This window comes from Macaca thibetana, chromosome 10 (assembly GCF_024542745.1).
Source record: "Macaca thibetana thibetana isolate TM-01 chromosome 10, ASM2454274v1, whole genome shotgun sequence".
Classification (NCBI taxonomy): Eukaryota; Metazoa; Chordata; class Mammalia; order Primates; family Cercopithecidae; genus Macaca; species Macaca thibetana.
In genome coordinates this window covers 92,248,727-92,260,330 of record NC_065587.1, presented here as the reverse complement: position 1 = coordinate 92,260,330, position 11,604 = coordinate 92,248,727, and the positions used below count along the sequence as shown (strand labels likewise).

The following is an 11,604-nucleotide window of genomic DNA, read 5'->3' as shown; positions in this document are numbered from 1 at the left end:
TGACCACTCAGCGATGTCAAGGAGATTACTCACCTCCTCAGAGTCATCTGTTTTCCTCGTGTCCAGGCCTCTGCAGGCTGCAGCCCAGGGAGTCAGATGGATCCCTGCCTTCAGCAGCCAGCCGCCCGAGATCCTGGAGGCCGCCTCTACTCCCCTCCCTTCCTATGTAGTTCTTCAGTCACTGAATCTGCACTGACAAATACTCTTTTTGAAAAATAAATGTTAACTTGCATTCCAAAACCACGAATACTGTTCACCTACTGGTGCCTGAGAAGGATTCTCTTTCTCTCCATGGAGTGCAAAACAATAGGACCTCAGGCACTGGGCTCTGCCCTGTCGCCTTTTCTTGCGGGAGCTACCAGCTGGGTTCCCTATGAGTATCACAGTTTCCTAATGATGTGGAAGAGCCAAATGTGTTACTGACATTGGCTCACAGTTGAGAAGCATCCACGTGTCCACCATGTTTGAGGAGAAGGAAAAAGAAGGAGCGATGGAGTGTGAACGAGACGAGCTTGACCCCAGAGAATTCCAGGCACTCCATAAAGGGGGCTCCTGGGCTTCCCATTTGAGAAGCCACCAAATCCTGTGGCTGCTCAGTCTCAGCTACTACTATACACCAAAGTGTTAGTTGCTTAAAACCCAGATGTGCAGAATCTCAACTCTTGGCCAGCTTGTCCTCACCACTTGCACCTTTAGGTGATGCTTTCTGCGCTTGGTCGTTTGTTTATTATAGTGTTGTTTAGCGTTCACTTATTACTGGTCATTTATTACAGAGAACCTCTGCCACTCACCTAATTTCTCATCCTGCTAATTCAGATGATCGGATCAGTAGTCACCCACGCAGCCTACGGGAACACAGCTTTCTCTTTCGTCACGTGGCAGAAGGAAAACATGCCCCCTCCTGGGCAGCTGGACTCCTCCAGGTTACATGGGAGCTGGAGGCCCCAGGCTTGTTCCTCAGTCCATGGTTGCTATCTGTCCCCCTCCTAGTGTGTCCTTAAAACTGTGGACTATAGAAATCAGGGAACAAAGTGTTCTGTCACTTTTTTTTTTGAGATGGGTGTTTTACTGTTTCACAGGCTGGAATGGAACTCCTGGACTCAAGGAATCTGCCTGACTCACCCTCCTAATTAGCTAGGATTACAGGTGCACCACCACACCTGGCTACTCCATCATTTTCAAACATGTTGATACATCACTGCTGAAGTCTGCTCATCTCTGCTGGTCTGAACTCCCAGACACTATGCTTTACAATGTAGCCTCTTTCTCCAGATGCACGACAGACACAACATTTGCCTACGGTCATCAAACATCTGGAGCAGCTGGCCAGCTACCCTAACCTGCCACTTCCTATCACTCCATAGTGGACATCACACTCGTACCTACTCCTGAGAGCAACCTACACTGGTATCTTTCCTACTGGGATTAGAGAGGTTGCTGCATCAGGACAGCTGACCCTCCGGGCAGTGCCGGCCAGTATCCTGACAGATGACCACTGGTGGTGTCATCACATACGGGGCACAGGTCAGCACTCTGGCCTCCCTCCCTCACACTCCACCCACCAGCACATTCTCGCTATTTGGGTTACCTGCATCTCCCTTCCACTGATTAAAAAAAAAAAAAATACAGGATTGCTTGACCTTCAGCTTACCCTCTGCACAGCATGTCTTCCTGAGTATGGACTCCCAGCTCTCCCGGGAAAGTGGGAGCCACAGAGGAGAACTAACTCGTACCCTTTGGAGATGACCATTGTGCTCACAAGCACCTAGTTTGGGACTTCCCTCTCTTTCCCTCTCTGGGAATCTCTCCCCATGTCCTGTCTAACTAGGAGGCATATGTGCAGCCCTGTTTGAAGACCTTCCCTCCCTCACCCAGCAGTAACCACCATCCCTGGGCCACCTGCTGTATCTGCTGGGCTGCATGGCTTTCTAGGGGTGCTGGATTCGCAGTGGGGTGAAATGGTCACTGGGCCTTGGGTAACAAGGTCCCCTGTCCTAATACTGAACATGAGCACCCAAGAGTAATACTGTTTCCACTGTCGGGCTCCTGCTGATCCAGCCGCAGCCATGGCCGAGCCCCAGGATGACAGCAGGTCTGGGCTGATCCTGGCCAACCCTCACCTTGACCACTCCCAGGAGAGTCCTCTGGGTGCCCTGCAAAGGCCCAGGGTTTCCTGGTGTTTCTGGCCAAGCTGCCACCTCACCATAAGGGCATTTGCCACAGGGTCACCTTAGGCGTGGAGGGTGTGGTTGAGAGAACAAACGGAACAGCTGTCTGTTCAGAGCCTCCTTCCACCCTCCCCACTCCTGGAGTCACTTTCCAGCCCAGGCCCGCAGCATCCCGAGCTGGGGACTTTGTCACCCCACAGGGCACCCAACTGATCAGGTCTTCTCCGTCTGGGGAGAATAACTCACAATCCTGGCAATGAAGTAACTCGGGGGCCACTGGAAAGCCACACTGAGCAAAGGGGATGTCTGGGGCAAGGCAGATGTCACAGGTCTGGACAAAGTGGTAACACAGGTGTATGCATTTATGAAATCCTCCATGTGGCGCACATACTATTAGGCATTTTATTGTATGTAAATTCTACCTCCTTCAAGGCAATTTTTAAAATATCAGGTGAGTCTTCCAAGCAGTGCGCAGAGGAAAGGAGCCCGAAGCATGGCTCCCTAGGAGAGAAGCAAGAGAGGCCCGTGGACTCCCACATTCATCCTGTGGCTGCTGCTCCCTCTCCTGACACCCACACTGCTTGCCAGGGGTCCCAGTGTACCTTCCACCCGGCCCCACCGACAGTTACCATGAGACTCCAGGTCGTTCCCTTCCCTGCTCACACCCCCTCCAGGAGCTTCCTTTCCCTGGAGCAGACATGCCCAACCCCACTTCAGGGCCTTTGCACTGGCTGTTCCACACTGCCTGGGGCTTCTCAACCTCTCCAGTCTCGTAGAGACTTCCCTGACCAGGGTCCACTGGTCTCTCTCTAGCCCCTGTTCTACTTCACTTCCAACAAAGTGAGTATAACTCCCTAATCCTAATTGTTGATCATAACCTACCATCCCCTACACACACTGCGTAGGAATGGACTGTGCAGTTCCATAGCCACCAGCCGCATGTGCCACGGGACACTTGAAACGGGGCCAGTCCAAAATGACTCCTGGGCTAAGTGTAAAAAATACACAGGGAATTTCAAAGATTTACAAAACTGAAAAAAAAAAAAACCACATAAACTATCTCATTAATAATTGTTCCCATTAGCTAAAGTAATCTTGTGGCTAGATTAGGTTCAGTAAATATTTTAAACATTGCTTTCACCCATTTATTCTTATCTTTTAAAATGCATCTACGAGAAATTTTCAGTTGCTCCTGGGTTCATGTCACATCTCTGTTGGGCAGCAGCTCTGCAGCATCACCTCTATGGCTCATCATCCAGGTTCCGTCTTCAACTCCTAGACCTCCTGGCACAGGGAGTAACTGGTGACAGGTTGGTTTACTGAATAATGAGTTATGAGAAGAGAACCCAGTGACCTTTTCCAAACAGGTTAATTCCCTTACATTTGGCAAAGAAATTCTCCATAGTAGGGTGTGGACAGGGTCTTCTGGAACTTCTGAAATAACCTCCCTGCTCCAGAGATTCAGAGACTGTGACCAAGGGCTCCTGGATGCCCCCGATATCTGAAGACCCCGAAGGCCAAACCCTGTATTTTTCCCTTTTCTGAATAAACAGGAGGTCACATTGCTTTCATAGAGCAGTGTTAAAGGAGGAGTGTCACCTCTGTGGAGACGCCAGTGACTCAAGCTTGGGAGCACCAGGGGAAGAGAGGCATGGCTCCGGGAGGCTATAGTGAGGACAGGAGTGGGGAGGAGGGAGATACGGAGGAGGAGGCCTGGGAGGGGCCGGGGGAACTTAGGCAGGGTGGGAGCTTGTGGTGGTGGGGGAGTGAAAAGAGAGATGGAGAGAAACAGGGGATGGGCAGAAAGAGGAGGAGGAGTCAGGGGCGTGGCATGGAGGGGGTGGGGCTGGGCTGCCAAAGCAGGATAAATGCACAGCTGCCTGCTGGTCTGGGCTCCTCACCTCAGGCTCTCACCTCTCCTGCAGCTCCAGCTCTGTGCTCTGCCTCTAAGGAGCCCATGGCCCAGCCCCTGTGCACCCTGCTGCTCCTGCTGGCCGCCCTGGCTGGGTCCCAGGCCTGGAGCCCCGAGGAGGAGGGTAGGGTGATCCCAGGTGGCATCTATGACGCAGACCTCAATGATGATGAAGTACAGCATGCCCTTCACTTCGCCATCAGCGAGTACAACAAGGCCACCGAAGATGAGTACTACAGACGCCCACTGCGGGTGCTGCGAGCCAGAGAGCAGGTGGGTGCTGCCACCACCCGAGAGGTCCTGAGTTCCAGCCTGGTTTGTCATGCAACTCCCAAGAGCATTCCCAGCAAATCAACATTGACACATTCATGATCTAGTGCTCAGACTCTTTCAGCTTTCCCTGACTCTCCCTGATGGCCTTCAGGCCTAAGGGTGCTCCCCGGGCTATGCCCTGCAGCCACTGTCTGTCCCCTCAGCCTCCTTTAACCTGCAGGATCCGCTGTGTCTGTGACACGACCGTGCCATTTCCCAGGGTCCAGCAGGTGTGGGTGGAGACTGTGCTGACTCTGGGTGGGTTTGATGCAGCTCAGGATGAGACCCAGGCCATGAGACTTATCCTTTTCCTTTTCCCTGAGTCCTATCGGCAGGGGCCACATGGGAACCTGGCTCCCTGTTCTGCAGAGCCCTGCTTCCCTCCCCAAGTCACGCCCCTGGGCACAACCCCTTAGGGCTAGCAGCCTTCACCTTCGGTTTGGCTGGCCACCCGCTATAGCCCAGGGCAGCTGAGTCCCTGCTGGGGTGGAGCATGCCTGAACCTGCCTCTACGAGCTGATGCAGAGTTAGACCTCAGCCAGATGAGGACACCAGTCACCCAACAGAGCATTGGATGGGGTCAGGTCAGGAGGGAGCTTCGAAGGGCTACTGGGCCAGCTTGACGTGCATCCCATGGCAGAGCAGCAAATAGTGACACAGGCTTTGGAGCTCCTCCATCTTCTCTTTGGAAATTCAAAGGAATCCAGACCAGCCCCCTTCTCCTGCAGCTGTCAGCTGGGGCCCTCACCCTGCACACAAGGTGCACTGCCTGGTGCGGTGGTCCCCGCTGGCCTGCACCTCCCTTTCAAGCATGACAATAACTTGGAGTGAAGCACAGGGCATCGCAGACCATCCGGCCTGGAAGCCTCTTTTATATATGGATAAACTGATACTCGAGGGATCTCAGCAGTTCCTCCTGGTTCCAAGCGGCAATGTCTAGCACCCTGGTCTCAGAGTCCCTCATCCCAGGTTTCTCCACAGCTCTGCCACGTTGTGTCTGGGAGAGACTCCGTGCAGGGAAAGGGTTCAATTCTAGTCTGCAATTGTAAGACACGCAGGTGTGCTGCTGACTTTAGAAAAGTAGCTCGAATCTCACACCTAAAATGGTGGCATCCGGGAGGCCCCATTGACCCAAAGCATCTCTGTGTGTGAAGCACCTCATTTCCTACTATTAAATGAAAGAATAAATCTAGGTTAAATGGAGGGAATGAGATTTTCTGAAGTTAGCTGAAATGTTGTCATCAGATGACAGCCTTCCTAGAAAAGATTCAGTGTTCCTTTGCCCCTGAGCCCCAGGTAGCAGAATTCAATGAATCCTTTTACCCAGCACAGAGAAAACAATGTTTAAGAGCAGGCATGAGGCCCAGCACACTGCCAGCTGACAGGAAGAGGGGACTTGTGTGCCTTGTGGTGACATATGGGCATCTCACGAAGCCCCAAGCAAGTCCAGTGACTCAGCCACAGTGAAATGCTGTGTGTGCATGAAACTGATGGGGAGCACTGTCCGTGCGTCCTGTTTTTCTCATGTGTGTAGGTCGTGGCCGGAATGAATTACTTCCTCGATGTAGAGTTGGGCCGAACCACATGTACCAAGTCCCAGCCCAACTTGGACACCTGCGCCTTCCATGAACAGCCAGAACTGCAGAAGGTACGTTCCTGATGCGGGTCCCAGGCCAGTCATGCACTGCAGAGGAGTGCGTATGTGTCAGCCTCTGCCCTACCCATATTTGGAGGGTGTGTGTATGTACAGGTGGGCATGTGGGGTGCCATGTATGCATGGAAGTGTACATGTTCATGTACTTCGGGGTGTGTGCATGCAGGTGTGCATGAGGAAAGGTGCACGTGTGTACACACATGTGTCAGTGTGTGCAGGGAGGTTTAAGGGAGATGTGTGACCCTGTGTGGATGCGTGGGAGCAGTATGGGGGTTTGTACATAGATCCATGAGGATGAGGGGTCCAAGTGAGTTTACATAGTTGCCTATGTGTGTGCAGATGGGGTGGTGAGGGAGGGGGGTGATGTATTTGATTTGCTGGGAAGGCTTTAGCTTGGGCATGGTTACTGAGAGGTCAACTCTGCCTTCTTTGGGGTGTTGCCTGTCAAACAGGAAGAAGCAGCTGCTGGGCTGGGTGCTGGGCAGGGAGAAGGGGCTCTGTCTAATCCCAGCCTCAGGCACTTGCCCGCAGCCACGGCAACACTAAGCAGATTAGTGGGACCTAGAGGCCTGTTAGCTGCGTAGCCCTGGACCTGCCCCGCTCACCCAACACCAGCCTCTCCAAGGACCTGCTGGTTCTTGTGAAGTCTCCACTCAGGGGAGAGCCGCACTCCCCTTGTCACCCTTGCCCCAGCCTCAGATCTTTGAGGGGGAGTTGCCCTGCCCTGGGCTCTTCCCTCTGGCCCCTCTTAGTGCTGGCCTGGATGCTGGAGGTGGAAGGAGCTGGGGGAATCGAGTCGCCACCCCCTGCCCTGCACCCTTGGGGCTACCCGGAGGCCTTTGCACGGCTGCTCCTCAAAGGGCTGTGCTGGGACAGAAACCCTGCAGGCTGGGGTGAGGGCCCAATGCCACCTGGTGACTTGCAGCCTTGGGAGGGGCAATGGAACAGTCACTATTCATTCTAGTTCGGTACTCTGGGACTCAGCAGGGGTGGGTGTGGACCCAGTGTCTCACCTCCATCCTCCTCACCCAGGCTCTGACATCTCATGCCTGAGTGTCTTCCCCTTTAACTGTAACTCACACTGATTGGCCTCCTCTCTTCCCTTTCACAGAAACAGCTGTGCTCTTTCCAGATCTATGAAGTTCCCTGGGAAGACAGAATGTCCCTGGTGAATTCCAGGTGTCAAGAAGCCTAGGGATCTGTGCCTGGCCAGTCACACCAACCGCCTCCTACTCCCACCCCCTGTAGTGCTCCCACCCCTGGACTGGTGGCCTCCACCCTGGGGGTGGTCTCCATGTGCCTGCGCCAGGAAACAGACATAGAAGGGAGCAGGAGGCCTTTGTTGCTCAGCAGGGGGCTCCGCCCTCCCTCCTTCCTCCTCTTCTTGCTTCTGGTAGCCCTGGTACATGCTACACACAACCCCACCTCCTGCAATAAACAGTAGCATCGGCTCCCTCTGAGTTCTTGACTGTCTGAGGGGATGTGCACACAGGCAGGGGTTCTGCAGTTCCTTTATGAAGCCTCCTTGTTCTGCTGGTGTGGAGATCAGAGGTGTACCTGGGAGCTGACGCAGCCACAGCAAGGCTGTCATGGAGCTGCTGCCACTTTCGGAGACCTGAGCATTCAGAACAGGGAGAGAGCAGCCAGGGACTGGGAACCCAGGGCTGCAACTGCAGCAGCCCCTGGTGAGGGCGCCAGGGAGAGGAGGGGGCCCAGGCAGCTGGCCCAGGAAGCTGGGCTGCTGCTGTGGTCTGAGCTCTGGTCGGAGCAAGAGGAGGGGGGCTGGCTGTGTCCTCAGGCAGGGGCCAGGCCTCAGTGGAGCTTGCCAGGCCATCGATTCCATCTGTGCTTGCAGAGTTGAGCAGACTCCAGGGACTGAGCTGCTCTCATCAAATCCCCTAGACGCTAACTAGATAGCAATGGACGTGTGGTTCTTTCCACAAGAGACTTTCGTCCCTACATGGAAACAAAGCCCAAAAGTGTGTGTGTGTGTGTGTGTGTGTGTGTGTGTGTGTATAATTGATTGGGAAAAATGCAAACCAGATGAAAGACGGGCGTATCACCCAGAAAAAGCAGTATCTGCTGTCATCCATCCTGGGAGGGTGTGCCCCAGGCTGGGAGGTTGTGTCCTAGGCTAGGAAGCGGTGCCTAGAAGAGTTTTACATGTTCACATTCAGCCGCCCTTTCTTTGGACTTGGATTTTTTTAAAACAAGTACTCAGGTCAACTTCTTCGTAGGGATGGAGAAGTTAAAACACGAATGGAAGTGACATGCAGTGGACACTCGTTTTTTTCAAAAAGGATGTTTTAATTAATAAATAACATCACCTTAGTGTCAAAACCATTCTTCAGAAAAGTGGTTAGTTGAGCTCCAAAGAAGAGGCTACAGTCCTAAGACCTAGCCCACCCTGCACGGCCCCTTCCCTTTGTATTTCTGGGCAGAGGGGTGCAGCCCTCAGGGCAGGTGCCTCTGGGGAAGGGCTCTCAACTGTCTTCGGTGCCTAGAGCTGCGTTGTTGACCAAGGGTGGCTGCCATGAACACTGAGGCAGAAATGACAAAGGGGAAACTGCCCACAGCCCTGAGGCCCACACCCCATGTGCCGCACATAGAAAGCCAGGAGGAGGATGGTCTGGCAGGGAGAGTGGGGGAGCATCTGCTTCATTTCCTCTCCACCCCCACAGGAGTTAACCAAGGTTTTGGGTTGAAGAAGGTGAAGCAGCGCCCAGGAGGTCGTGAGCTGGGGAGATTTGAGTCTGGGCCTCACCCGGTGTCGGGGGTGGGGGTGCACACACACTGATTCAGGCTTCTGTTGGAAGAGAGGGGCTGACAGCAGAGCAGCGGGTGCCCAGGAATGGTGGTCAGGGGGGAAGTCTTCCCTGCATGGAGATCCTCATGGTTCTCTACCTGGTGAAGGGTCTGTCTTGACATAAGCAAACCACCATCCAAGGACACATGGAACAGGTGATTTCGTGTAAACCCATAACTTTTCTGAACATCTCTCTTCTGGGGACGTGGAGGGGGGAGTCGGGCTCTGTAGAAGGCTCCCTCCACCATCTCGTGTGTGTCTGTTCCCTCGGGAGGGGAGCAGGGGGCAGGAGGCTTGAAGGTGAGCATGTGGGTGTGGGTCTTTGTCTTCTTGGAACAAGCTGAGGGTCTGGGCCCTTTCGGAAAAACTCTGGGTTTTTGGAGTAAAGGAGTCTCTGAGGGTCATGTTTTGGAAATATTGCACCCCTTCTAAAAGTTCCTTTAGCCAAAATAATGTCACAAATTCTTGCTAAAAGACTAAAACCGCTGAGGTTAGAAACTCCGCCTTCAGCATAGACAAATCACTCTGGAAGGAGGGATAAGTCCATTGGAGGCCTGGGAAGCAGGAACCAGTGCAGTCATCCTTGGGCAGGTGGATTCTCAGCACTGTGACCACAGGCAACCCAGGTTCGTGAGGTCTAAGGCTTCCATAATACAGAGGGTTATCTGCATGAAAATAGCATAATATAGCCAATTAGAAACTAAGCACAAAAGTTAGGTGTTTATTTAAGAAGAGGAAATAAAGTCACAACAAATTATTCATTTTAAAGTCCTGATAAATACTACAATCATCCCAAATTCCAGAAAAAATAATAATACATCCTAGTGCGAACCAGTCACCAAAACAGATTCTATGCAGTCAAACAGACTCAGGATTATTGGCTTGTAGCAAAAAGGGAATAAATTCACACCAAGAAACCTGTGATGACTCAAAAAACAAACAGAAAGAGCTTATTATAAGACTGTTGGGGAGGGATTTTTGAGGCTGTAGATGATGGACTCAGAGTTAGTATGGCAGGGCCTTCGTGTAAAAAGCAGCCAGTGTCAGTCTGGTCTGAAAAGTGGACCTAGGTCCTGTGTCCTTAGAACCCATAAAGTCCAGCCAGGTGTGGAAGTTCCATCCAGAAACCCCTTCTTCTGTAGTTCTGTGGCTTCTGTGTAAAGATGACCCAGATCCTCCAAGCAGTTGGGATGTTCTTCTCAGTCATAAGCAAAGATTCTGGACAGGCCCTGACGCTAGAGAACAAGGTCTTCCATTGAGTCAGAAAGCAGCCGTCAAGAAGGTAGATGCTGTTTTGACATTTCAAACTGCAGCTTGAGAGAAACATGGTTTCCTGCTCGTGATGTCACTGGCTTTGACCCGTCAGTCCATCCATACCACCTGCAGAATGGAGGGGCCGGATTTGCCCTTCCTTAATTTTGTTGTTCTTTTTACTTGCTAACGTAACATTTTTATTAACTTAACTACTTGACACAGTGTGTAAAAGTTAATTCTACGTTTTCATACTCAACTATAGAGTCACTATTTGCTTCATCACATGACATTGATTTTATCAATAAGTAGAATTTTCTGATAAATATTTGAGACAGAGACAGAAAGAATAATCCAGTTATCCACTTAAAATTTGATACTTTTAAAATTCTGATATAATACTATAATCATCCAAAATCATGGAGATATTACATATCAATCCTACTTGTGAAAACACATGGTTTATAAATTTTCTTTTTGCCTTCAAAATCAGATTGGTAATCTTTATGCAAAAATTTGTTGATTGTTGTCTAATTTGGACCAGATCCGATGGTTAATTATCCTGTGCGTGCTAAGCATTTAAAAATTCTTTCTCATATTTTCTATGAGCTTAACATTGATGTCACAACAAGACTACTATTACCACATGCTACACTAAACGCTAGCATTTTTAAAAAATCTGGCTGTTGTAGTGGGCTTCACCCCATTGGTGCCATATGTGTAGATATGTACTATATTGATTACCTCATGGATCTGCGTCAGAAAAGAATTTGTCCTGAAAAGATGCAAATTTTCTTCAAGCCAATCTTACTGGTCGATCAATGTTTTGTGTTGTGGTTGTCTGGAGATGTGAGATTTTATCAGGACATAGAGGAGGATGGCAAGACCAGTTGATCCATCGGGGTCTCGGGATCTGTGCCACCTAACAAGGCATATATCCTTGCTTGGATGGTGGGTTAGATTCCACTACACAAGGTCTGCACCCCTACAAATGTGGAAAATCAGAAATTCTTTATCATTTAAATTCCCATAAAATTAAACACTTGGGTCTCACTGTGGTAAAATTAAATACTAAAAATAACATAAAATAAAAACAAAACTGCATGGTGCACTATTGTTTACATTTATATTTAGTGAGTACATTTTCATGAGGATAACACTATTTTCGAGCTTTCTTAAAGACATTAGATTCCAACCAAGTATGCCCTATCCCATCAAACTAAGTTCATAACCAAAGAAGAAAAAAAAAAAAAATTTTCCAGGACAAGCAGGTACGGAGAAAATTTGTTACCACTAGACAGTCTTAAGAGATGCTTAAGGGGAGTTCTAAACATGGAAATAGAGAAACATTACTTACTGTTACAAAAATACAGTTAATCATAGTCAGAGATGCTATATAGCAACCACACAATACATACTACAAAGAAACTAGCTGCCAACTTCATGATAGGATCAAAAACTCACATACAAATATTAACCTTGAATAAGGCACAGTGGCTCA

At 50.4% G+C, this 11,604-nt stretch overlaps 1 protein-coding gene across 1 annotated transcript; it reads left to right on the top strand.

Annotated features, from left to right (window-relative positions):
- The first annotated feature begins 4,064 nt into the window (after positions 1–4,064).
- On the top strand, positions 4,065–7,306 carry LOC126929319 (cystatin-SA-like). Its single transcript, XM_050745529.1, has 3 exons — positions 4,065–4,353; positions 5,927–6,040; positions 7,158–7,306. The coding sequence occupies exons 1-3, from the start codon at positions 4,126–4,128 to the stop codon at positions 7,239–7,241; spliced, it is 426 nt and encodes a 141-aa protein (XP_050601486.1). The 5' UTR covers positions 4,065–4,125; the 3' UTR covers positions 7,242–7,306.
- Positions 7,307–11,604: the final 4,298 nt, after the last annotated feature.

Bases quoted from the DNA above. Each gene is read 5' to 3' on its own strand.
- LOC126929319 (XM_050745529.1), top strand. From the start codon at position 4,126: ATGGCCCAGCCCCTGTGCACCCTGCTGCTCCTGCTGGCCGCCCTGGCT. The intron at 4,354-5,926 runs GTGGGTGCTGCC...TCATGTGTGTAG, and splicing joins TGCTGCGAGCCAGAGAGCAG to GTCGTGGCCGGAATGAATTA. The intron at 6,041-7,157 runs GTACGTTCCTGA...TCCCTTTCACAG, and splicing joins AACAGCCAGAACTGCAGAAG to AAACAGCTGTGCTCTTTCCA.